Source organism: Callithrix jacchus, chromosome 11, assembly GCF_049354715.1.
Source record: "Callithrix jacchus isolate 240 chromosome 11, calJac240_pri, whole genome shotgun sequence".
Taxonomy (NCBI): domain Eukaryota; kingdom Metazoa; phylum Chordata; class Mammalia; order Primates; family Cebidae; genus Callithrix; species Callithrix jacchus.
Genome location: NC_133512.1, coordinates 14,880,747 through 14,908,134, shown reverse-complemented (window position 1 = coordinate 14,908,134; position 27,388 = coordinate 14,880,747). Strand labels below are relative to the sequence as shown.

The 27,388-nt window shown below is 47.9% G+C and overlaps 1 protein-coding gene across 29 annotated transcripts in view; it reads left to right on the top strand.

Moving 5' to 3' along the window:
* The window catches only part of TNS3 (tensin 3), a 314,051-nt gene that overhangs the window by 228,386 nt on the left and 58,277 nt on the right, over nt 1-27,388 (top strand). For 25 of the 29 annotated variants that reach the window (XM_078342392.1, XM_078342401.1, XM_078342395.1 and 22 more), the window contains 3 exons: nt 18,182-18,351; nt 19,264-19,378; nt 19,462-19,545. In XM_078342392.1, coding sequence (XP_078198518.1) covers nt 18,182-18,351; nt 19,264-19,378; nt 19,462-19,545 — 369 coding nt within the window. The remainder of the gene's footprint in view (nt 1-18,181; nt 18,352-19,263; nt 19,379-19,461; nt 19,546-27,388) is intronic. The other 4 variants (XM_078342408.1, XM_035253354.3, XM_078342389.1 and 1 more) reach the window with 1 other exon arrangement.

Below are 27,388 nucleotides of genomic sequence, written 5' to 3'. Positions count from 1 at the left end.
GCAGGCAAAGAGGGGTGCTGGGATGGAGCGGGGATGTCTCAGGTAGGGACCTGTGTGGGCGAGGGTTGTGGGGAGATTGTGTGGTCCTGCACAGAGGTGCATGCCAGGAGAGGACAGCCAGGCTGTAGCTGCAGGAGGTGGAGAGACAGAGCTGTGTTCTGGGAGTCCCGGTAGTGATATGCAGGGACCAAAGGAGGACCTTGGGCCAGAGAATGTGGCATCCGTGTGGTGCCAGGCTTCCCACATTGGCATGTTTTGGTGTGTTGGTTTCTGGAGGCCGCTGGCTCCTTAGAGGGGCCTGCCTCTAAAAGTGAAGATCAGAGAGGTAAAGGACGAGAGAACATCACTGGGTGACGCCATGCATGTGATTCCCACCGTGTGCTGGTAACACGAGAGATGCTGTCATTTATGCCAGCGTGGTTCTTGGTTTAGGTGTGCTGGCCCATGTCATCTTCCTAAGCACCCTGGCTGCGGGCACCACACCAGTCCCTGCCTTACAGTCATATTGACGGAGGTGTCAGTATATGGCCCACCCAGGTTCACATGGGACCTGCACAGCAGAGTAAAAGTTAGTGCCCTGTGGTGTGGACCCAGTGTCTGCACCCTCTTTGGAGTCACACCTCAGGTCTGGGGTGGCCTGGGGGAAGGAGCACACAGTCTAGACGTTGGTCCTGGCCTCAGGTCTGAGTGTGCCGTGGGCTGCGTGAGTGACACAGGCGGGTAAAGGGCAGTGTTTCTGTGAATTTCTCTTCACTCCATCTTTGAGAAGGAAGCCCTATCCCAGCTCATGGCCCAGGGAAGGTGTGAAGAAATGCTGGTCCCCATCCACCTCTTACTTACTGGGGGTGTGACTGAGTGAACAGCTGGCATTCCAGCTTGCCTGAATAACTCTGACTATGTCATGAACTGGGAGTTTGCAGGAGCCAGGTGAGTCCACCATGTGTAGGTTGTTGGCCTTTTATGATAGAGCTGTATAGCAACCACAGCACCACAGCAGGGGTAGCAGTTCCTGAGTAACAGGTCCAGGTCGATGCATTAAACAAATATATGGGAAATTCTGAGTTTACAAAAAAGGCTCCAGTGGGGACAAAACTATGTGCAGTATTACACCGGACTGACTTCACCAAACCATGTTAAAAGAAATTACTTGGAAACATTAAAGTCAGAAGTCTTACCTCCTGGATAACAATCTCGTGTAAGGTTTGGGGGAGGTTGGAAGCGTCCGAGAGTACGTGGAGAAGAGGACTCCATGGCTTAGATTAACATATAGTAGTCTCTTGAGGTTAATATGTCTTCCAGTTGATTGAATTCAGTCCTTAGTGATTCCCCGTTCTTGCTTCAAGGAAGCAATTGTAAGGCCTGGAATTTTAGAAAGCCACATCATATGATCCACCCTCAGATTGTTTTTAAACTACTTGGTAAACTCATTACTTTACTAACACATTTTGGTTTTGATTTTAGATCCTCTTTAATTCCTTTTATTATAAAAGTTTTTTAATTATCATTTTGAAGTTTAAGGACTTTCATATCTCAACAATAGACTTGTAAAATTCAGTGCATATTTGGGTGTTCACAGTACAAATTTAAAGTATTTATTAATCTATTCATGTTTGACACGCATCTTGGGCTATTTGTCGATTTTTTTCATAGCTTTAGAACTAAAAAGATGTCAGAAGATTAGATATAAGCAAAACTGGATACCAGTCTCCCCAGAGCTTTTTAAAATTGGGAAGTGGGCTTCTTGTAGGAATCCTGCCACACATGAGCAGCTGTTCGTAAGCAGTGATGAATGGCCACTGAAGGGTTAGCCACAGCATTGGGAGCAGGGTAGAGTGAACCATGCCCTTCCTGGGAGTTCTGCTTCCTCATCCAGGACGTGCCTTTTGTGCTAGGTAAGCACCAGGCTGGGAGGTGGAGCAGGCCTTGAGACTTGCACTTCATTTAGTGTAAAAAGCCTGCGCAGTGTGGAGGTGGTCTCTGAATAGCCTGCGCAGCAGGGTTTTGGATCTCAGTCCAGAACTTTCGGAACTGATAGAAAACCCATTTAAAAAATGTCTACTAGGGTGAGGCAGGCAGATCACCTGAGGTCAGGGGTTCAAGAACAGCCTGGCCAACATGGCAAAGCCCCATGTCTACTAAAATTACAAAAATTAGCTGGGGGTGGTGGTGCATTCATGTAATCCTAGTTACTTGGGAGGCTGAGGCAGGAGAATCGCTTGAACCCAGGAGGCAGAGGTTGCAGTGAATGAGATCACACAACTGCATTCTAGCCTGGTGACAGAGCAAGACTCTGGCTTAAAAAAATTTTTTTTTTTTGCTTACTTCTGTAGCTCTCAGGCACTGCAGCTAAGCAAGGAAGGAATTGTTTCTTCCCTCCCTGGCAGGTATAGAGAACAGTGGAACTCTTTTGATTTTAAAATTAAATTTCAGTGTTGACATTGATGATGATGATGACCCTGATGATGATAATGGTAATGATGGCAATGATATAGTGATGGGGATGATGTTGATGGTGGTGATGATGTTGATGGTGGTGATGGTGATGATGACAGTGATGATGGTGATGACTGATGATGGTGATGATCATCATGGTGATGATGGTCATGGCGATGATGTTGATGACCCTGATGATGGTGATGATGTTGATGGTGGTGATGATAGTCATGGTGATGATGGTGATGACCCTGATGATGGTGATGATGGTGATGATGTTGATGGTACTGATGGTGACAGTGATGTTGGTGATGATGTTGTTGGTGGTGATGGTGACAGTGATGATGGTGATGATGTTGATGGTGGTGATGGTGATGACTGTGATCATGGTGATGATGTTGGTGGTGGTGATGGTGACAGTGATGATGGTGATGACTGTGATGGTGGTGATGATGTTGATGGTAGTAATGATGATGGTAATGACGTTGATAGTGGTAATGGTGATGGTGATGATGATTGTGATGATGATGTTGGTGGTGATGATGATGGTGATGATGGTAATGACTGTAGTGATGTTGATGATGGTGATGGCAGTGATGACTGTGATGATGGTGATGATGTTGATGGTGGTGATGCTGTTAATGGTAGTAATGATGGTGATGGTGTTGATCGGGATGATGGTGATGACTGCAGTGATGTTGATGGTGGTGATGGCAATGATGACTATGATGATGATGATGTTGATGGCAGTGATGCTGTTGATGGTAGTAATGACGGTGATGGTGATAATAGTGATGATGGTGATGACTGCAATGATGTTGATGGTGGTGATGGCAATGATGACCATGATGATGATGATGATGATGATGTTGATGGCAGTGATGCTGTTGATGGTAGTAATGATGGTGATGGTGATAATAGTGATGATGGTGATGGCAATGATGACTGTGATTATGTTGATGGTGGTGATGGTGACAGTGATGATGGTGATGATGTTGATGGTGGTGATGGTGACGGTGATGATGGTGATGACTGTGATGATGGTGATGATGTTGATGGTAGTAATGATGTTGGTAATGATGTTGGTGGTGATGGTGACGGTGATGATGGTGATGACTGTGATGATGGTGATGATGTTGATGGTAGTAATGATGATGGTAATGACGTTGATAGTGGTAATGGTGATAGTGATGATTGTGATGATGATGATGGTGATGATGGTGATGACTGTAGTGATGTTGATGATGGTGATGGCAGTGATGACTGTGATGATGGTGATGATGTTGATGGTGATGCTGTTGATGGTAGTAATGATGGTGATGGTGATAATAGTGATGATGGTGATGGCAATGATGACTGTGATTATGTTGATGGTGATGGCAATGATGACTGTGATTATGTTGATGGTGGTGATGGTGACAGTGATGATGGTGATGATGTTGGTGGTGATGGTGACGGTGATGATGGTGATGACTGTGATGATGGTGATGATGTTGATGGTGATGCTGTTGATGGTAGTAATGATGGTGATGGTGATGATGATGATGGGGATGATGGTGATGACTGCAGTGATGTTGATGGTGATGGCAATGATGACTATGATGATGGTGATGATGTTGATGGTGGTGATGCTGTTGGTAGTAATGATGGTGATGGTGATAATAGTGATGATGGTGATGACTGCAATGATGTTGATGGTGATGGCAACGATGACTGTGATGATGTTGATAGTTGTGATGGTTTGGTGATGGTGGTGATGATGGTGATGACTATGATGGTGTTGATACTGTTGATGGTGGTGTCGGTGATTGTGATGTTGATGATGTTGGCAATAGTAAGAGCTGTTATGCTGAATGCCTACACTGTTTTAGGTACCTTCATCTTCACTGGAACACATAACAGAGTTTTCATCGCTCTGACTCTGCACCCCATGGCTGTGCCCTAATTTCACTAAACTCACACTCTTCCACTCACCAGCAAACCTTGTACCCATTACCTTTTGTTTCTCCCTGATATGCAGGGAGAGCTCAACATATGTTTGTAAATACAGGGGCCTGGGACTGTATTTACATAATGTTTGTAAATATGGGTGGAACTGCAAATGATCCTTTCAAGACCTGGATTGCTCTGCTGAATGGGCACTGAAGGGAGATTTATCACTGGATAATGTAGAATAGCCTTGACCACCCACAAGACCAGAGAGAGGCCATCTAGAGGTGGGGTATCACTGAGACCCGGGTGCTCTCTGTGCCAGTGAGCACAGTTTGTGCTTCTTGTAGGATGGGTGATATGCAGGGAGTTGGTTTGGGGGCCTTTTGCTCGCTACAAGTACCCGCCAGCCATGGGGCCGTGCTCCCTCAGTCTGGTCTGACTTCTGCTGCTGTGGAGCTCACTTCCCCGCCCCACTCTGGGTCTCACTTGGTTTCAGCCTGTATGTGGTGTGTTTTTGGATCATATCCTTTTAAGTGGGGGAAGATTTCAACTGGTGATATCCCAGTAACAAAAGAAATGACTCAACCTGTGAAATTCATGATTCCATGGATGGCAAAAAGCCAGCGCTGCGTTTTTTTTCATACCTTGAGGGCTCTTTGCTTCATGTTGTCAAAATACCTTATTCATGTTACATCAACCTCCACCCTGCGATGACAGGAACCTGGCAGGCCCCGTTCTGCTTGCAGACAGTGCTGTGGCATTCCTGCCAGGCATTTAATGTCCCTCCCAGACTCGGCATCTGCTCTGTTAGTGCTAACCCATGGCTGATAACCTGTGCATCCTAAAGCAAGTTCAGAGCAATGGAAATTGTCGGCTTTTAATAATTGATCATGGAGAGCCCGTTGATTTAAATTGTGTGCTAAACCCCAACCAAAGGAACCAAATATGAAAGCTGGAAGAACACTGCAGGGTTCAGAGAGCAGCTTACCTGCAAGCTCGCAGCCTCACGGAGTGGAGACATGCAGACCATCCCCCCTCATTTCAACTCCAAAGTTGGAAAAACGTGTCAGGGGTGCTCAGCCAGAGCCTCTCATCCAGGCCTTGCGGGGCAGAGGGATCCTTGCCAGGCAGATGGTCTGGAGGAGACGTGTGCCGGGGAAGTTTGGTGCCCAGGAGTGAGGCTGGAGATGCAGACAGGCTGCACCATGGAGGGCCAGGATGGGGGCCAGGGAGCATGGCTCTTCCTCAAGGGCAGAGGCGAGCCTCGGGGTCTTGGGCTGGGCCCTTGCTTGTTTTTTTTTTTTTTTTTTTTTGCATGGTCACTGTCTTAACAGAAGAGAAGGCAGGTTAGAAGGTGGTACTGAGCCTGGGAGCTCCATTAGGGGCCCAGAGACAATGGAGGATGGTGTTTGGCAGGATGGGGGTGCCATGGGGTGGCACTGGCCTCCAACTCTGCAGAGGAAGAGTCTCGGGAGGAAGGAAGGAAGGGAGGGAGCCCCAGTGCCTAGGCCTGTAGCAGCTAGACATTGGGAGAAGGAAGGGGCCTTGCATTTGGCTCTTAGTGATCTGGGTAAGAGGGTTTCAGAGCCATGCTAGGGACACAGGGAACTCACAGTACTTTCTAAAAGTCCAGGAGTTATTATTTCTGTACAGTGTGTTATAACTGAGCAGTCCCCAGTTATGGCTGTCACCCCATCTGTGCCAGGTCCTTGGAGCATGGGGGAAGACACCAGCATGCACATCTGAGGTGGTAGATGGAGGACTGACCACAGCAGCAAGTGTAGACACTCCCAGAGCCCTCCGAGGACTTGGGCGTCAGCATGAGACCAGGGCTCATGCCAGCATCTCCGCCTTTTGGGGGCTATCTCTGGATGATCATGGTCAGCCCAGGGTCATTTTTTTCTCTGAAAGGCTTCCCTTGGCCACCACCCCATCCAGAAAGCTGGATGAGGTCCTAGGACCCAGGTCTTATAAGAGGGACTTCCTGGTACTTGCATCAGAGAATCAGGATAAAGGAGGTCTGGGAGCTAAGGAGCCAGGGCCACGGGCACTGGACACGTGTCCATGAGGGACTCTTGCTCTTTCTTTGTTGCCACAGACAAAATGAGGTTTTTTCTCCACCGATGAGCTTCGGTTTCTCGAGGTGGTAGAGAGAGATGGGATATTTATGTGCCTTGAGAGCTCTAGAAAGAGATTCTTGCCCAGGGGTCAGGACTAGACACAGCTTCTCCCGACCTTCAGACCTGGAGGCTTTAGGGCTATGGGTATTGACAGGCCATATATATGTGAGTGCATATTTAATAACCGAGTCAGCCCACTGCACTACAGGGAGCTCTGTGGGTTTCCAATTTGGAAAACATTTTAGGATAAGAAATTCCAGTCTGCCCTGGGAAACTGCCGTTGCAGTTACCTTCTTTTATTGCATAAAACGAACTTTGAAATTTTAGAGTGGATGAATCATTTCCATTTGCCCCAGAGACCCTCACTCTGCAAAGCAGGGGGACTTGGTGTCCTACCCTGCCACCTTGACGGGCGCTCTGAAGACACTGCTGAGAGGCCACGGCCATAGAGGAGGAGGTGCTGTCTGGGCCTTTGGGCCTTTTCAGGTGTGGATTCCAGGCCACTTCCTGCTCAGTCTACACTGTGAGGGACAGCCACAGCAAGGGATCTTCACTGGCTCAGTACCGTTTCTCTAACATCTTTAATCTCCTGAGCGAGAGTAATGCCATCTTTGCTCTCCTGAGATGAAAGTCATAGCTAATCTAACCTCCTTAAGCACATGTTAAAAACTAAATTTAATACCCAAACATGTCAAGGGAGAAGTAAAAATAATTAATAATAAACTCATATTTTCATTTTGAGATGAAAATTTTTGATCTGGCCCACACTAGAAAACAGAAATCATCCTTCCTGTTTAAAAAAATATATTTTTTATTGGGGTAAAATACACATAACATAAAATTTAGCATTTTAATCATTTTAAGTGTACAGTTCATTGGCAGTAAGGACATTTGGATTGCTGTGCAACCACCATTACTATTTAGTTTCAGAAATTTTTCATCATCCCAAAGGGAAACCTCATACCCCCTGAAGTCACTTCGCATCCACACCTTCTCCCCAAGCCCCTGGCACTCACTCATCCCCTCCTGTCCCTGGGGATGTGCCTACTGTGGACACTTTGTGCCTTTTGTGGCTGGCTCCTGTGACATGGTATATGATGTTTTCAAGCTACATGTGTTATAGCCCATGTGGGAACTTCAGTACTGTTCATAGCTGAGTAATATTTCATAGCAGGGATAGACCACAGTTTGTTTACCCTCTTGACGGAGACTTGGGTTGCTTCCACCTTTGGCCTTGGTGAATGGTGATGATGTGGTCATGGGTGTGACATGTTTGTCTGAACGCCTGCTTTCAGTTGTTGGGGTGTTGCCCAGGAGAGGGGTTGCTGGGTCCTGTGGCAGCTCTCTAAGTTGTTGGGGAACTTCCCCACTGATGCTCGAAAGTCGTTTGGCATCACCAGGCCTCTGGGGTATGCCATTTGTCACCAGAAGCTCTGCCTGAGCTGCACTGGAATGGGCTGGTCTGTGTGACCCTAACAGCCTGAGTCCTGGCTCAGGGGAACTGCTAATTTCTGGAGTCCTAGATAGGTGGTGGTAGAATTCTCTCCCTATGTCAGGGTGGAGCAGTTATAACAACTCCACTGTCACAGGGAACATAAAGCAATATGGCTTTTTTCCAGTCATGCCACATGCCCACTGCACTGTGACTTGACGAGGGCCTCATGCCAGGACCTGGGATGAGCGGGGAGCCCTCACTGTGCACCCAAGGCTGCCCACACTCCCAAGAGCACTCCCGGCTCCCACAGCTGCTGCCGGAAGTTACTGGCTACAGCCCTTGTCACAGTTCATTAGTCAGGTGGACCTATGGCCACACCTGTGTTCAGCGCAGCCCATGTGGCCCTGAAGGTGGACAGCACTTGTGTCCCTTCGAAGGCATGGGGTGGTAAACACCACCGTGATTAAAAGATGAAGTGTTTGGGGAAGAGACCAGTAGGGTCACGTGATGGGGGTGATCCAAAAAGAAAACCAATGCACGTGAACAGGCAGGAATTGAAGCCCCTTCAGAAGCCCCATGGGTGCGGCCTTAGGTGCTGGGCAGTGTGAGGAAGAGGGGGTCTCCCTTCGGTGGTTTGCAGCTTTTTGCATCTGCACGTTAGGTTACAGTTGACTTATAAAACACAGGGGCATTGCTGACATTCTCGTGTAGGAGTGCTTTGTATTTTTGACATATCATTACCCTTTTAAATGTGTCTTTTTAGAAGAAATGCCGCCACCTAGCATGGACTTCAGTGTTTCCCAGTGGAAAGAATTTTCAATTTTGCAATCTAAAAAATGTGATTCCCTCCCTCCACTTTCTGTTGCAGCTTTGCCGGCTCCCACCTATTCTCTTAGAATCAGGGTGAGACTTGGAGACAGCTCGACTGAGGGAGGGCACGCCTGGGAAGGGAGAGCTCTCGCCTGGGTTGGTCTTGATAAGTCAGTTAGAACCCTGCCTAAGGATTTCCTGACACGTTACGTTGTAAAAAAAAAAAAAAAAAAAAAAAAAAAAAAAAGACAAAACTGTAAGTCACCCAGCTTTTTAAGGCTACGGCCTCCAGGTCGAAGGGGCTGGTCAGTCAGTCCTCTTTCCATTTTGGGAGAAGGCTCCTCAAACCATTTGTGGGAGCATTTCAGCTGGGAAGACTGTGGGGGCATCCTTGTCATGCCACCCTGCCTCCTTTTACACACTGTCTTGGAAAGATTCGTGTGAATGAGCTGAAGTCTGGACGCCTCAAGCTCACCGTGAAGCAGTCTTTGCCTGTTACTTGTCTTCCCTCCTAGGAATGCTAAGGAGCTTCCAGAGCCTATGAAGCACACCTGTGGGACGTCACGCTGCCTTCCTAGAGGATCATATCGAGATAAATCAGTAGCTTATGGGGACTTTACCTGCTAGTGCCCAGATAGAAATGAAAGAAGGCATGTTTTAAACTAGGTAATATTCTAGCATGTCATAAGTTTTCATCTTTTTTTTTTGAGATGGAGTCTCGTTTTGTCGCCCAGGCTAGAGAGCAGTGGTGTGATCTCAGCTCACTGCAACCTCCGCCTCCTGGGTTCAAGCGATTCTCCTGCCTCAGCCTCCTGGGTAGCTGGGATTACAGGCATGTGCATTATTATGGTAATTATGGGCATTACCATGCCCAGCTAATTTTTATATTTTTAATAGATGGGGTTTCATTGTGTTAGCCAGGATGATCTCAATCTCCTGACCTCGTGATCCACCCACCTCAGCCTCCCAAAGTGCTGGGATTAGAGGCGTGAGCCACCTCGCCTGGCCTGTTCTTTTTATTTTTTAAATTAATTAATTAATTTGTTATTTGAGACAGGGTCTCATTCTGTCACGCAGGCTGGAGTACAGTGGTGTGACCATATCTCACTGTATCCTTGACCTCCTGGGCTCAATTGATCCTCTCGCCTCAGCCTCCAGAGTAGCTAGGATGACAGGTATGTGCCACCATGCCTAGCTAAATTTTTTTGAATTTTTTTTGTAGAGACAGGGTTTCATCATGTTGCCCAGGCTGGTCTGGAACTCCTGGGCTCAAGTGATCCCCCCGCCTTGGCCTCTCAAAGTGCTGGGATTACAGGCGTGAGCCACTGTGCCTGGCCCCTGTTTTTCCTATGATTTAATTAATTTATTTATTATTGTATATATTTAAGGTGTTTAACATGTTTTGTTCCACCTATACATAGGGAAAAAATCAGTACAGTCAAACAAATGGACATATCCACCATTTTACCTAGTTAGTTTTGTGTAAGAGTAACTACACATCTACTCTTTAATCAATATTGCATCCTGAAAGTTTACAAAGGGAGTGGATTCCATCTCTTTTCGAACAGGGGTTGGACATATTGGCTACATGTTGGGGTTACCTGGGGAGCTTTAAACATGCAGATGCTAAATATGTGAGTGCCTATTCCTACCTCGGGAGGGTGGCAGATTGAATTGGCACTGGTGAGGCCTGGATGTCAGACTTGCTTTAAAAATGTTCCCTAAATAACGCAGTGTGAATTCAGAGTTGAGACCTGCCGTGATTCTTTAGCTTGGTTGTGTGTTGGAAATACTAAGGAGTTTTTAAAAATATTGCCACCCAGGTCTCACCGCTGGAGGTTCTGACTTCATGGGTGAGGCTCGAGCTTCAGGATTTTAGTGATAAAATGTGGACAGCTGCCTTTGAGAACCGCTGTTGTATATTTGCAGTCTCTCACCTTAGGTGCATGTCCCAGCCTCCAGGAGAGCCAGCCCTTGGCTCATTGAGGCTGAAATGTGCCGCAGGGTGGTTCTGACGAGAGCAGGATTTGTGACCTTGCTGTGGAATTTAGAGGACAGTCAATTGTCACGTATCAGTTGTCAGAGGCCGAGGCAGGAGACCCCATGGGCTGCCTCCCACCTGAGTGGTGGCTTTATTTCACTTGCAGAGTTGGCTATGTGACCCCATAGTGGAGAGAGAATGTGGTGACATGAAGTGTCTGAGTGGGCAGCATGGTGGGTCTCTGCTCCTGTACACTTGACCCATCTTCCTTCCCCTTTCTCTTCCCACTTCCCAGCAGAGGCTCAGGGCCTGAGATCTGCCATGCTCTGGCAAAGATCAGTTTCCAGGAAACATTCTGAATCACAGAACTGAATCACAGTTCAGGGTCAGCATAACTGCAGCCTTATCAATCAGGACGTGTTATTTCACACTCTCAGTTAGTATAGATAACGGGGAGTTTAGTGCATTTGGACAAGGTGGAAAGTTGCTTTGTGGGCGTTAAAAATTTTTTTAAAGCATTTTGTGGCTAAGTGATCTGAGAAGCCCCTCCTGCACTTCAGACTGCTGAGGGGTGAATTGGTGGCAACAGTGCTGACCCCCAGGCTGGGCTGAGTTCAGTCCCACGTGTGTTTAGTGCAGCACCCAATGTCTTGGCCTGAATCCTTGATTCTCCAGGGCTCTGACGGCAATGCACCCCCTTCTTACGAGGCCTCCGCGCACCCCCAGTCAAGGACCGGCTTTTCTGCTCCTTCCTCAGAGCATGTGAGGATACCCTGTCAGGACCGTCCCCCACCCTGTTGTGTTGGCTTTGGTTAAGGCGTGTCATCGGATACACCTGGGGCCGAGGTCACACCATCCCCGGCTCCCACTGTGGGGCCAGAATGACTGGGCGTCCTCCTGCCTCCCAGACCCAGGCTCAGTGTCCTTTTGCACCCTGTGGTGAATGCCAGCTCCTGCTGGGTGTAGCGGAGTCTCAGGTGACCCAGCGCAACCTGCTGGCTGGGCAGCCCTCAGCACGTTTCCTTATCTGTCTGTGATGCCAGCCCCGCCCACGAATAACAGTGAGTCTGCTAAATGAGGAAACGTGCTGGTCTTTGGGAGTGGCAGTGCGGGGGACTCTGGGGCATGTGTCCCATTTTACATTCGAGGTCACGTGGTTCCTGAGGCTGTGGGTGGGTAGCACCCAGTTTCTGGAGGAAAGGAGGCTCGGGTGAATCCATCTAAATACCCAGTGTAGGGACTGGCCAAGGAGGTGGGCGGCGTCCAGTCACGTGACCTTTGGAGACTATGCTGCCCTGCCATGCATTGGTGGACAATCACGGAGAAAAGAGGGTCACAAGACTGTGTAAAGAAAAAGCTGCTGCCTGTGCCTCCCACAAAGACCCCAGCTGCATGAAAAGCTGCACATCACCTGCAGATCACTGGGTCTATATTCACTGGGAGCTCAAGGGGCCCGAGATTTCTGCACTGAGTACTCATGGCCTTTGGAAGGAGAGGATGTAGAATTTGTTTTGTTCTGTTTCGTTTTTGTTTTTTACTGGCTGGGGACCAGCAGGGAAGCTGGAGCAGCTCTTGCCCAGCACCTGGGCCTTAAGCTGGGAGCAGGGTGGACGCAGGTGTGAGAGAGCAGGGTGTGGGCACCCTGGGTGCAGGCATATGCAGGTGCTCCCCCAGCAAAGGGCTTTGGGAGGTACCTTTTGACCGTGGACTTCCGTTTGTGGGAGCTTGGGTTTTGTTCCCTTTCTCCTCAGTTTTTCTGAGGAGAGATACCTTGGGGAGCTGTGGGTAGGAGAGCGGATCACCCAGAGCCCTGTAGGTGCTCCCTAGTGCTGGCAAGGTCCCTCTTGTCCCTTTATCAGCCCCTCCTAGAGGTGACAGCCATACTGTGTGGTGGCCAGCTCTCCTGCTGTCACGAGGTCTCCTTTTTCTTCTCTTTTCCTGGATTTGACTTCTTAACTGAGTGTGTTTATACATGTGTCTGCAAGTGTGTGGATGTGAAAAAGTGCCGGAGACTGGGAGCACATGAGTGTGTGATTGTGTGCATGTGCATTTGTGTGTGTGTGTGTGTGCGCGTGCGCGCGCGCCCGTGAGAACAGTGTGGTGTGTGGGAGGGCAGCCCCAGCCTCCAGGGTGTACTCCTAGAGTGGTCCTTTCTTCATGGACAGGTACAGGGGCCCATTTTGGAATCCCACTCTGAGCTTAGTTCCTGCTGACAGTCGCACCCGTGCCCTCAGCCCTTCCTTGCTTCTTCTTGCGGCACACAGCAGACATGGGTGTGTGTGCCATCAGCATCTCTGCCCAAGACGTTGTGCACAGGTTACAGGGAGGCAGCGCTGATGGAAGGTCCTGGGCCTGAACATGGCACCAAGGCCTTGATTGAATTCTGCTCCACTACTGTGCTTCCTGGGTATCTGCCTTGCACCCAGTGTGGAGTAGTCTCATGTTCAAGTTTTCTTGCCTGAAACAGGCAGCTAGTGGGCCTGCCTTGGGCCTTTGTTGAATAATTCGAATAATTAAGAAAGGGAGAGAGAGAGAGAGAGACCCCTGCTGCCAGGCGCCTTGCATTGTAACCTCTGGGAGGCGTAAGCCCTGCTCTCTATAAATGAATGTCACTTACACATCTCCTCTGAGCATATTGTTGCAGAAATCCACCTCTCATGTTATTTGCATATGGCTGTTCGACACAGGAGATTTATCAGAGAGAACAGAAATCATAAGGATCAACCACATGAGTTTGGGAGACCATAGGAACTAATACTAATGCAGAATTAGAAAGGGATTTAGGGAAATTCAGTACACCAGCACAGAGTACTACAACATAAAAGAAGCTTTGTTCCTCTCAAAGGTAATTTCTGTGTTGTTTCTCTAATTTTAAAAAGTAATACATTAGTGAAAACATTGAGAGAGCCATTTACGAAAAAATACGAATAGTGCCTAGAATTTCACAACCCCGAGGGAAGTTCTTAAGAGCATTTGAGACATTTTCTTCTTTTTAAATCAAAATGAAATCACACTACACATGCATCTTTGCCCACTGCCTTTTGTCGCTTGATGTTTCAGCCTGTTCGCCCGCTTCAAGTTCCATAAAACTTGATTTTCAGTGACTATATGAACACTCCATTTTGAGTGTGGCCCATTGTAACACTTCCTGCCCATGACTGTGTGCCAAGCACCAGCCTCTGCTGTGTTATTTGTGGGATCCCCTAAGCCAGCTTTGTGTTGTTCTCATTTCATCGTAGAGATGGCTTTGGGGACTCACCCATGAGCAGAGAGGCAGAGCCCACCCCAGCCAGGTGATCCTGGGCTGGCCTCTGAGCGAGCATCTGTTGCTGGCAGCAGGGCGTGGGTTCTGTGGAAGCTCCCGCCAAGGCCATGAGCAAGCCACACTCTCTCTTCTTCTCTGGCCTTCCCTGTAGCCAAGGACACTCAGATGGGAAGAACTTGGAAAAACTGTCCCTCCTTCCTTTTCTCTAGACTGCTGTGCGCTCAGACACTTTGGAAAGGCACCCCCATCAGGTTCTCTACTGTACCCTATGTTTTTACTTAGACACTTTACTTAGACACAGATTTCCTAAGACTGGGAAGAATAAGCCATTGTTAAATCTGAAATTCATACGAGAGACAGAAGAGTTTGAGAAGCCTTTGTCGGCTGCCCCATCAGGACATGTCCAGAAGGAAGAGTCCTCCTTCCTCAGCAGGATGAAGGTAGCCATCCTGACCCCAGGGGCCCCTCTGTCACCACAGGCAGTGGAAGTGGGCAGTGTCTCCCAGGGCCCATGGGGCCCCTGTCTGCCCTATGTAGGCTTTTTGTGGTGAGAAGGGATAGAAGGCAAGGAAAGACACCAGTGGGCTAGGAAGAGTGACCACAGAGGAATAGAGTTGGCAGTTGTGGGTTTTAAAGTCAGATACATATGTGGTGACAAATCATTGCTCTCTGCTGACTTGCTGTGTGGTAGAGGATGAGTACTCAGACCTGAGCCTCTGTTCTCCTTGTCTGCAAAATGATATAGTAGTCTACCTTAATGGAGAGCTTATGGGCTTTCCTCTCTGAGAGCACCTTCCCAGGCTTGGAATGTCACTGCTGCTGGATAAATGTTTGTCTCCTGCTTTTCTTTCTTTTGTAACTACCTCCTGGGCAGATGTGGGTGCATCCTAGCACATAGTGGTGTTGCAATATTTTAAACTCTGTCTGATTTTGCCCTGTTTTTCCTGGCATTTCAAACTTCCCATTTCCAAGGTTTGCAGTCTGAGAGGAAGGGGTCTATCTGCATACCCCGGAGAGACCTGCGCCTTGCTGAGCTTGTGTGCCAGTGTCTTTTCCCCTTTGGGAATGTAAAGCAAAACCAGCAGGGCTGAAGCCGTGCTTTCTGTGCAGCCACATCCTGGAAGCTGGGGCATGGTGGCACTTTTGCAGGGGCCTTGACTCCTGCACTTGCAAAGCCCCTTTCCGGCCTCAGACCCACAGCCGCTGTCCTTCGCCGTGTTCCCTCGGTTGTGAAAACCATCTTCCTCCTGGTGGTCCCAGTGGCAGGGTACTGAAAAGTATTGATCCGTACAGAGGGAGAAGCAGGTAGCTCTGCTTAACCAGACATGGCACTGCCCAGATTTTAGTGCAAGCACTGGAGGGTGGGATAATTTTCCAGGAGATTTTTTTGAATGAAGAACATTCTGTTTTTCATTGTAATTCTTCAGGGAGTGAGAGAATTGAGGAACAGTTTCAAATCCATGTGTTCAGCAGGGACATTTCTGGGGCCAGCTCACAGAATGCCCGTGTTTCAAAGCCTCCTCTGGTCGGGGAGGCCCAGGATGGAGGCCACTGCTGGATTCATGTCAGCTCACTCATGATCGTATTCCCTAGCTGCTCCTCAGAGTCATGTTGAAGGAAACCTCCAAGTTGAAAGGTTAGAAAAAGTCTAAGCCTCCTGCGCTGAGACTTATGCTTTAGTCCTGGAAATTCCTTTTCCGACCCTGTTACGACCTGGATATGTCTTTGGCTGCAGCTGCAAGGCTGTGCTGGCTGTCGTCAGCTGACCCTAATGGGACCTCCGTCTCTGAAGCCAATGAGTTTCCAACCTCAGGTCTGAGGTGAGAGCGCATTCACACTTGCTTCCCAGCCGCCCTCTTCAGATCAGAGAGTCTTAACCACACTGTCTGCAGTTTTCTTTATTAATATGACTACTTTTAGTTGACACATAATAATTGTACGTACATGTGGGGTATGGTGTGATATTCCGATGAATGTATACAATGCACAATGCCCAAATCAGGGTGATTTGCATAGCTGTTTTCTCTGTGTGCTTCGTGAAACACTGTGTGTTGGCATGATATTGCCATGTCACATTTGATAAAACACCACATATGATCTTGCATGTTGAACAGAAGTAATATTCCCTCCCCTTTGAAAAGCACATCTCTGGAAGTGACCTCGGAAGTTTGAGGCTGTGAGTGGACTATAATGTCAGTAAAGGGCGGGGGGGCTCCCGGCACTTGATACGGATAGGTCCTCCCAGCTGGAATGATTCCCTTGAGCCCAGCAGCGTGGCTCCTTTTGCCGGGGGAGGGGCAGGGGAGACTAGGCTTTCAGTCACTTGCCTGTGGCCATGGCACTTCCTTTCCATCACTAACACCCAGGGCTGTCGCCTGCCACCTTGACTGCTTCAGGGACAAGCTCCACGTTTGAGCTGAGTACCAGGTGGTGCGTGAAGCCAGCCTGACTTTGGGACTTCACACCTCCCCCAGCCCTCTTTAAACTCACTCTTGGAATGGCTGCAGATGCGAGTGTATGTTGAAGAGCACTGGGATGAGGGTGGCCCCTCCCCGGCCTGCAGCACTTGCCTCCTTTGGACGGATGGTGAGTGGAGGACGAGGACCACTGCACCTGGGGGTGGGGTGCTGTAGTGAGGGGCTGCCATGTGAGCACAACTCTCAGATATGCAGCTTCATTTCATTTCATCCTCACTCCTGTGTGGGAGGGAAAAGAGAGAGCATTATGCTCATTTTACCCATAAAGAAATGGGGGCTGAGGAGGTCCTGCAGCTGGTGAAGGATACGTGAGACCCCAAATCCCAGGTCCTAACGCACACTTCTTCCTCCTTTTCCTGGGTTGCTGGAGGGAGCTGCTGGGAATTGGAGCGCGGAAAGAAGGAAGAGGCAAAAGGATGCTTGGAAGTACCTGGGTTTGGCTCTCCCTTGCTTGGTCACTGCTGTGTGGTGCTGAACTGATGTCTCATGGGACAGGGAGGGTGGTACCAGCCTGGCTCAGCTGAGGAACCTCCTTAAGCCCCACCTGAGTGGCAGCTGGTAGCTGGGAGGGTCAGGAAGTGGAGCACGTCTGTGCTGCAGACAGACACAAGAACCCTCATCGCAGTCCTGGTGCTCCTCTCAGGTAGGCCTGTCCCTCTCTGTGGGACCATCCCTTTATCGTGCCAATCTTTGCATTCTTGTGAGCTTCTGAAGTCTCTGGATGTGGGAGGAGAGACAGGGAGGTGTCAGTGGCTTATCATCGGCTCAGCACGACTGTATGACACTGCCATGATGTATTTCCCTTCGGAGAGCGGCTTTCAACCAATTTGGAACAAAGTCATTCTAAGAGGAGCCTTATGTGGGCCACGCACATTGGTGAATGAAACTCCATCTTTCAGTGAAATGCTACTCCGAACTCTGCACTTACAGGGAATATGTATTTGTAGTTTGAGTCTAAACTGTAGGGGACAGTGTTGTTGGGTTTGAATTTTCAGACTCTGCCATCAATAGAAACATTATTTTAATAACTGGCAGTGGGTTTTTCCTAACTGCCAAATCATAAGAATCCCTGGGAAGAGGTTGTAGAAAATTAGATCCCAGACCGACTCCCATTTTTCCCCCAACACACAGAGAACAGAATTCGATCAGGAGTGGGGACTCTGGGGATCTGTGTCAGGAATTACCACCTGTGGTGTTTCTGGCAAGGAACGTTTGGGATGGTGAATGTTTATTGTTGATGCTTGAAATGATAGGTTTTTTGCCCTCCAGAATGTCCCATTGCTGAGATTCAGATTATCGTAGTCGGGCCACGTTCTGCCCAGCGTCACTGTAGGTGTGTGGTCCTCAGGGCACTCTGGTCCTGACAGGGCCCCAGGGATGGCATCATCAGTCCCACCCAGCACTCCGTCCAGGCACTGTCCTTTCCCAGCACTGCACGTGAGTCTGGGTGCTTGGTCCTGTCCCCAGATGGCCTGTTCTGGAAGGAGCATGCTGGTCTGGGGAAGCTGCACATTTCCAGGGCTGTGGCTTTGTTCACCCCCTAGAGTCTGAGAACACCCTGGGGTTCCCATCACCTGCCTGCAGCAACCACAGCATCTTCCTGGAACAGTGGTGACCAGGATGCAGGATGTGGCACCTTCGAGAAGCAGCAGTCAAGATTTAAGGAAGGGGGTGCCTCACTTCACCATGAGGAAGCACCCTGCAACCCACCTGTCTCCCTTTTAACAGGCTCCTCAGCTGACCAGCCCCTGGGCGGGAGACTCAGGAAGCTGAGCCTGGGGCAGTATGACAATGACGCTGGAGGACAACTGGCCTTCTCCAAATGTGCATGGGGAAAGGCTGGCATGGACCATGCCCCAAACCTGCCACCGTTCCCCTCGCCAGCGGACGTCAAAGAGGTATGTGCCACGGCCAGGTCCCGGCTTCTGGGTCTGTTCCACTTGCTTTCTTGTCCTGGAACTCAGGGTGAATGGGCAGTGACTGGGCCTTGCCCCTGAATACAGACAGCCCGCAGTACCCTCTGCACTTGCCTTCCGTCCTGGTTCCACAAATGTGGTTGTGGCTCCTCTTACCTGGCAGGCGGTGTGGTTGGGAAAGAATAGTGTGCAGTCAGCTGGCCTGGGTGATGAGCCCCAGAGATAGCTATGCAGGTGGGGCCGCCTCACTCAGGGCATCTAAGCCTCTGTGTTCTGATCTGCAGAATGGGTAGGAGGGGCACAACACGTGGGTAGGTTGTATGGGTTGGAGGTAGGACTCTAACAGACCTGGCCTTAGCCGTTCTCCATAACCCGACAGCAGCAGCCAGTGGCACACACAGCCCTTCTTCAGGGTCATCACACAGTTGATAAGGAAAGAAAGTTATTCACAGTCTTGACTCACAAATGAAACTACTGTTAATATATAGAATATTTCCACCCGGCCTTTTTTCTATGCTGTGTGTTTAAAATGCTATGTGCTTTCACGCATCTGTGAATGTATTAATATCACAGTTAACGACTGTTGTATCCAGATTTTTGGCTTAATATGGAGAAGCTCATTTACGCGTACCGTTACAAACTCTATTTCACTTATTAGTTGTGTACTGTATTAGAAGGATGGGCCAGAAGATACTTTCCATTTCCTTTGCTGTTGAACATGGAAGTGTTTTCCAGTTTTCCAAGGCTAGGAGAGGTGGGCTGGTTTTGTGGCATGTATCCAGGCCTCAGCCTCCAGTGTCTGCCGTCAGAGGAGGCATTTGCTCAGTGGGCCAGCTTGGAGGAGCCTTAACTTGACTCCCCATTCTCACATTCTCCTCCCTGTGCCAATTTCAGACGATGACCCCTGGCTATCCCCCGGACCTCGATATGATTGACGGCAGGATTTTAAGTGGCAAGGAGGCCATGTGTTCAACTCCAGCATTTCCTGTGTCTCCAGAAACACCGTACGGTAAGAACGAAGTGACACTAGCTACGTGCTGCTCCGTGCCTAAGGAGGGAGACAACAGCCCCTCGCTCTGCTTTCTTTTCTAGTGAAAACAACTCCGCGCTATCCTCCGTTCAGCCCACCTGAGCCCCTGCTGAGCAGCCCGGCCAGTCAGCACAAAGGAGGACGCGGTAAGAAAGCCACCCGCGAGTCACAGGTGTGGCAGCTCAGGCACCACATGGCACAGTCGCCATTTTTACAGAGAACTCTTAATATTTCCATTTGTGTTGTATCTCAGAAGCCTTGTTGGGGAAGTTGTAGGGATGTGGCTGTGAAATCCACTGTGTGGTGGCATCCTGGCTTTACATCCCTGCCTGGCCTCCTGGGGGGACCCCTCCTGTTCAGCCTCTTCATCTGCAACTGATGGAACTATCAGTGGTGTCAGTCGGCAGCTTAGCATTGGTGCTTCTGGAGAAGCTAGAATCCCCCCGACCCTTTACGTTCTCTGTGTGGATGGTGCTGCACGACGTCCCTCCCTCTGCCGCCCCAGCTGCCTTCTCACGCATGCCATTTGTGCGTGCCTGATCGTTGTCCCTGGATCTCCGCAGGAGCTCAGGGGCTCTGTCCATGGTCTGATCTCATCAGTCTGTCTGCACAGCTGGCTTAGGCGAGGGAGTGGTAGCAGGCAGTGTTTGGGGTGAGTTACTGCACACATCTTTCAGGTGGACTTGAGGACTTGCTTGAGAGTCCAGGACAAGGCTGAGCTCAGGCAGGTGGAGAGAGAAAGCCTGTACACGTTTCAAAATCATTCTTCTCTGGGGTTTTTGTTCATTGTGCTGCTGTTTTTCTGCCCTGGTGAAGGATGCTGCTAATGGTTATCAGACACGTTACCTGAGGGTGAGAAGTTTTCACTAACTTGCATTTTCATCTGCCCCTTACCCAGGAGTGTTGTGACCATGACAGCTAGCTCCATTTCCCCCTCTTTCTCCAGAGTAAACCAAACCTGTGGACCATGTGATAGAAAGACATCCTTCTCCTAAAATTCCCTTTATGGTTTCAGGAGCATAAATGACTCTCTTCATATGTAGCATATAGTTAAACTGCCCGTATTGCTCAATAAATGTAACTGAAATTTCAAATAAGCTACATTTTAATGTATACATAATATGAGCATTACATGAAAAGGGTGTATGTTCCCATATGCATTAGCATGATGAACTCACACATAGGTAGCTATATGTCTGTTCTGGATTTTTTTTTTTTTTTGAGATGGAGTTTCGCTCTTGTTACCCAGGCTGGAGTGCAATGGCGCAATCTTGGCTCACCGCGACCTCCGCCTCCTGGGTTCAGGCAGTTCTCCTGCCTCAGCCTCCTGAGTAGCTGGGATTACAGGCACGCACCACCATACCCAGCTAATTTTTTGTATTTTTGGTAGAGACAGGGTTTCACCATGTTGACCAGGATGGTCTCGATCTCTTGACCTTGAGATCCACCCGCCTCAGCCTCCCAAAGTGCTGGGATTACAGGCGTGAGCCACTCTGGATTGTTTTATCATTACAATAGATGCAGAAAGAGGGATGTCCCTTCCACCCCATGTAGCGCCCCCTCCTCATGGACGTGACTGTACTTGGCTCCTAGCTTGAAAGTGTTCAGTGGATTTCGGCTGGCATCTAACCTTCTGGCCTGGAATCCCATCTTTTCCTGCAACACCAGAACCTGGTTCATTTGAAATAGGTAGATGACAAGCAGTGGAAGGCGAGTAATAAGGCTGAGGAAAGAAAATACTAGAAACAGACTGGAGACTCATTAACAGCTCCTGAGGGAGGCCTCTGAGATCACCGTATTGCGCATAAGAGAATGCTGAGCCCCGTCTAAACTCCAGACGGGTCTAGGAGGCTGCAGGAAGCCTGGGTGCTCAGTGTGGGGTATCCAGTGGTCTGGCTGTCTTATGCTGGCCCGACCGTCCCAGCCTGGAGATAGTAGTTTGCTCCCTTGTGTGAGTGGGCACTGGACCGTGTGTACATGAGGATGGCCCTGCACACCAGCATGTGTTAGATTCCAGGGCCTCCGACTTGTCCTGAGTACTATCTGCATGTAAGCATTCACACGGAAGAAGTCGGGGCTTTGCCTTTAGATATGTGAAGGAGACACGGTAAGAATGTTAATGTGAGCCTTCTAGATTTTTATTTCAGCAGTCCCCAGGGAGGGTCATCTTTACCTTCATCCACAAGGAGCACAGAGGCACCCAGTGTTGACTTAGTGGACGCTTTCATCCGACAGCGTGGTGAGCCCGTGCCCTTGCCTGGAGGCCCCACCCACTCTGTAAAGTCAGGTGGAGTCGTGAGACTGTTCTGAGGGCACAGTAATAACAGAGGTAGTTGGCCCGTACAGAATGTGTCCCTGATCTTTACAGAATGATTTCCTTCCATTTCACAGTCACATTCTATGGGTCACTCTTACTGTGGCCCCCATTTTACAGGTGAGAAAACTGACATGAAGAAGTTGAGTAGCTAGTAAGTAGCAAAGTCACAGTTTCAGCTCCACCAGTGGACTCCACAGCCATGGCAAATGACACAGGGCTGATGTTTCACTTTTTTTTTTTGTCTAAGCTAGATGCAACCTAATGTCACAACTGAAAAAGCGCATTGAAAGTCTCAGAGCTATGCAATAACCGTGTGATTTGTACATTTAGGTAACCCCTATGAACCTCCACCTCCTTATCTAAAAATGCAGACTATGTAGTACCTGCCATCCACAGCCACTGTGTGGTTTTGAAGTAGTAAGCTTTAAGCATCTGCAGGAAGGCTTAACTGTGTATCATTTAGGCCTAGATACTGATGTGCATATGAATGACAATACTTGCTTTAAAATACCTTAGGGAGAGCCTTCACTTCCCAGACGGTGAATTACACATAATTCTCTCTATTTCTCCTGCTAAGTACAGCTTAAAGCCTTGGACAATAAGTATAAGACAAATATAAGAAAGGTCTGAAAGATGGGGAGAAGAAGGCCAGTTAACCATGGACCTCAGGGCCCAGGGACTGGTGGTCCTTATTTATAGAATATATGGGCCAGAAAACAAACCTCAGAAAACTAAAAATAACTGAACCATGCAGAACATGTTCTCCAACCACAGTGGACTCAAAGTAGAAATCGGTAACATAAGGGTAACAGGAACATCGTCAACATTTGGAAACTGAACAGCACACTTACAAATAACCTATGGGTCAAAGAGGAAGTCTCGAAGGAAATCCAAAAACATACTGAACTGAATGAAAATGAGGATAAAATATCAAAAGTCGTGGGACATGGGTACAGCAGCACTGAGAGGAAAATTTATAAGAGTAAATACATACCTTGGGAAAGAAGAAGACTCTAAAGTGAATAGTTATGCCCTTACCTCCGTAACCTAGAAAAAAGAGAGCAAACCAACCTCACAGGCAAAACAATGAACAGCCACCAAAGGCTCACACCTTATACAAAAATTAACTTAAAATGGAGGATGGACTTAAATGTAAAATGTAAAATATAGTATTTTTTAACATGGGGGAAAATCTTTGGGATCACTAGGCAAAGAGTTATGAGGTAGAACAAAAGCATGAACCATAAAAGGAAAAGTTGATAAGTTAGACTTTATAGAAGTTAAACATTTTTCTGTGGAAAGAACCTGTGAAGAGGGTAAGAAAGACAAGCTGCAGAGTAGGAGAAAAGATTTGCAAACCACATGTCCAAAAAAAGGAGTATCATCTAGAATGTAGGTAATCTCTTAATACTCAGCAGTAAAGAACAACCGATTCACTTGGAAAATGAGCCAAACTATCATTAAAAAGTCAAAAAGCAACAGACACTGGCAAGGCTGAGGAGAAAAGGAATAGTATTACACACTGTTGGAGGGAATGTGAATTAGTTCAGCCACCGTGGAAAGTAGTTTAAAGATTTCTCAAAGAACTGAAAACAGAACTGCCATTTGGCCCAGCAATCGCATTACTGGGTATATATACAAAAGAAAACGAATCATTCTAACAAAAAGACACATGCACTTGCATTTTTATCGCAGCACAATTCACAATAGCAAAGACATGGACTCAACCTAGGTGCCCATCAACAGTGGATTGGATAAAGAAAATGTGCGACATAGACACCATTGAAATACTCCCCAGCTATAAAAAAGAATGAAATCATGTCCTTTGTAACAACATGGTTGCAGCTTAGCAAATTCAATATCCTAAGCAAATTCAGTATCCTATCACGAATCACTGTCCTAAGCAAATTCAGTATCCCCTGAATTTAAAATAAAAGTTGAAAGTAAAAAGGAAAGAAAATGGTCCAAAGAAAGGAAGGGGATATAGAGGTGACACATGAGCACATGAAAAGATGCTCATCATAGCCATAGCAATATATGAATTAAAGTAACACTTTGATGTCACTACACCCCCTATCAGAATGGCTAAAATAAAAAATAGTGACAACACCCAGAACTGGTGAGCATGTGGAAAAACTGGACCCTTATACGTTGCTGGAGGGATTGTTAGAATGGTCCAGCTTCTTTGGAAAAAAATTTGGCAATTTCATAAAAACAAAAAACCTACATCTGCCATATGACTCAGTGATTGCATTCCTGGGCATTTATTCCAGAGGAGGAGACTTAATGTTCACATAAAGACCTGTATTATTTTTAATAGCCCCAAACTGGAAACAATGTAGATGTCCTTCAACAGGCTAGTGGCTAAACAAATTGTAGTACATCAATACCATGGACTGATTCTCACATAATGTGTGAGTTATTCATACACACAGCAACCCAGATGGGTCTCTAGAAATTAGGTTGAGTGAGAAAGGTCAAACCCTGAAGTCTATATGGTGTATGATTCCATATATGTCACTCTTTTTACATGGCAAAATTGTAGATACAGAGAACAGATTCATGTCTGCTAAGGGTTGGGAGGGGCACGAGTGGAAGGGGAATGGAGTAGCCGAAGAGGCAATAGGAGAAGTCCTCATGGGATGAAACCTTCTGTCTGAACTGTATCAGTGATAGTATCTGGGTATGATTTGCAAGATGCTGCTACTGGGGGACATTGGATGGAGAGGTCAGGGTATCTCTGCATAGTTTCTTAAAACTGTATGTCAATCTACAGTGATTTCAAAAAGTAAAAGTTTAATTTAAAAAGATTATTAGGGGAAATGGTGTGGGTGTTATTGAAACAGTATTGGCTGTGAGTTGAGAACAGTTGAAGTGGGTGAAGTCTACATGGAAGTTAATTATGGGATTTTTCCCATTTTCGTATTTGTTTGGGATTTTCTGTAAGAAAAAATTAAAATATAAAGTCAAGTAATACCTGGCTGCTGCCCACACCTGTTTATGAGCACTTCACTCCCAGGTCCTCTGCTAGGTCAATGAGAGCCCAGAGAGACGCAGCCCTGCCCTCATGGAAGTATAGCTGGCAGAACGGGGATGGGATCTGGTGCACCCACAGCAGGGAGAAGACCCCAGGAGAGGACTATGCATTATGCCAGTAGGTTTTGGTTATTTGCTTGAAGTCAGAGAGTGTTGGGCTGGAGACGAGCAGGTGCAAAAGTCCGGCGGCTCATACAGCCCAGGACAGACTGGAGACCAGCGATTGGCAGAAGAATGGTAGAGTAAGAAGTTGGGAAGGTGGAGCCAGGCCGGGGCACGATCTCCCTAGTTCCCAGAAGGTGGTAGTGTGGCAGCCACATGGAATGTGAGGTCATTACCAAACCTTGAGATGGGGAGGTGACTGCTCAGATTTGCGTTCTCACACATTGCTGTGGCTGCAGCATGAAGAACACAGTGGAGCGGACAGTGGGGTTGAATAGACCACATGGTTTCAGAAGAGATAGGAGAAAATCAGAACATTTGTGTAGGATTCAGGTGGTGCAGTCAGCTCACCTCAATACAGTGGAATTGGAGCCTGACTGCTCTTTCTGATTTTATTGCTTTTGTCATTATTGTTTAAATTAGCTTCTAGCTTCTTGTTAGTATGCAGTTAATGTAACACTATCTCCATGAAATTCCTCCGTGCAGCTCATTACTAAAATGTAACTTGATGCCGCCTTAGTCAGAATAAGCCCCTATGTGTTAAGTTTTTTTTCCAGACAACCACCAGGACAGGAGTCCAAGAAAAACAGTCCAATTAGTTAAAGACTGTATGGACAGATTTTATTCAGGACTATTGCAATAGGAGAAAGTGCTGGGCTTGGCCCCAAATACAGCAAAGACTGCTGCAGATTTATGGCCAAGGATCAGAGCAAAAGAATCTGGTGGACGGAAAAATCACTAAGAAGGGACATCAAGAATGGGAAGTTCTTGCTAAACTGGCCTAACAGGGTTTCTGCCACAGGCAGGCCAAGGTCTTAAGACACAAAAGGCAAGAGATGAGGTGCTTGATGATATATTAAGGGTGATTAGATACCAAGCATGAGGAATGAAAAGCAGGATTCTTGCTAGAACTGAGCTTGCCAAGGTTGGACGTGGAAGGTCAAGGTTGAGGCCTGATGGAGAAGAGGGCTTGGAGGAACCTGACTAAGGTTTGGTCAAGGAGAGTCTATCACAAGGTAGACCCACTGTATCCAGGCTAACTCGATAGGGTGAACACCCACTTCTCTGTGTTTCCCTCCAGGTCCTTTGAGCACTTAGTTTGTAATTTTTTATTTTTGTGGGTACATAGTATAGGTGTTTGTGAGTACACGAGCTCTTTTGATAGAGGCGTGCAATGTGTAATCATCACATCATGGAAAACAGGGTATTGTGGGCACTTAGTTTAGCCCCAAGCCTTCCGTGCCAAGTGGCCTGGGAGCTGGCTGCGGCCAGCCTCTGCCCTAAGCATCCTGCACCCACCCTTCCCACAAACAAGCCATTCTTCAATAAACAATAAACAGAATACATAAAAAGCAAACCAAAGCATCTCTAGATTTATTAATAGATGGGTGAATTAAAGGAGCCTTTTCTAAATAATGTTACTAACAAGAGCCAAGGGGGATGAATGCCCAAGGCCGGGACTTGCTGGAGTCTGCTGGTACCAAGAGCTGATGGCTGAAGTGTGAGGAATTGTGAGCCAGCTGACAGCACATTGGCAGCTTGGGATCTGCCAGGTCAGGACTGTTTACACCACAGGTTTAGCAAATGTTACCAATCAACCCCTTCATCGGCCCCAAGCTTCCCAGTCACCCCAAACAGTAGAAATTCACTGCCTTTTTTTTTTTTAAGTCGGCTTGGTGCTAGCTAACTAGTCATGAAGAACAGAGCCTAAAGTGGCCCAACAGATCTTTTTGCATTTTGACATTGAAAGATTTTCAAAGATGTTCAGCATTCAGCATCTGGAGTCTAGTCCTGTTGCCAGGCTCAAGTAAGGTCTGTGATAACAACACCCAGCTGTTGGAAACTGCTCTCCAGAGCCTCTCTCAGCAGACAGGGAGGCCTAGAAGGACATGTCAGAGTGATGTTTGGAGGTTTCCTGACGTTTCATCTCTGGTCAAATGCTGGATGCACACGCATTTTGGCTCTGAGGCGTCCTATCTGGGTGAGCTCAGACAGTTCTAGGGACCTCTCTGATCCTAGTTTCATCTCCTGTACAACAGTAGTTATTCCTACTGCACATGGTTCCTGAGAAGATTGGACCAGAACATGTGGTTCAGGCACCCGGCCCAGACCTGAGCAATACTCTGCAAACAGTGGACAGTGGTGCTGCTAGGAGAACAGAGCGTCCTCATGAAGGGCGGTTTCCTGAGCTGGGGAGACCAGCGACAACTACAAGTCTGGGCTCAGAGCTGGAGTCAGAGGAAGAGCAGGCCCCTGGGCACCTGACCCTGGGTGGCTGAGCTCTGGGGACCCTGCTCCTCCCAGACATGTGCTTGTGCACGTTCCTGTGGCACGTGCTTGTGCCAACCATGCTCATGTTTTAAATGGCAGCATCTACTCCAGGAAAATGATGCCTATTGCAATATTTACTCACATTATGCATACTTAAATATGAATTTAAATACCGTTTAATTCTCCTACGGATGTGTTATAAT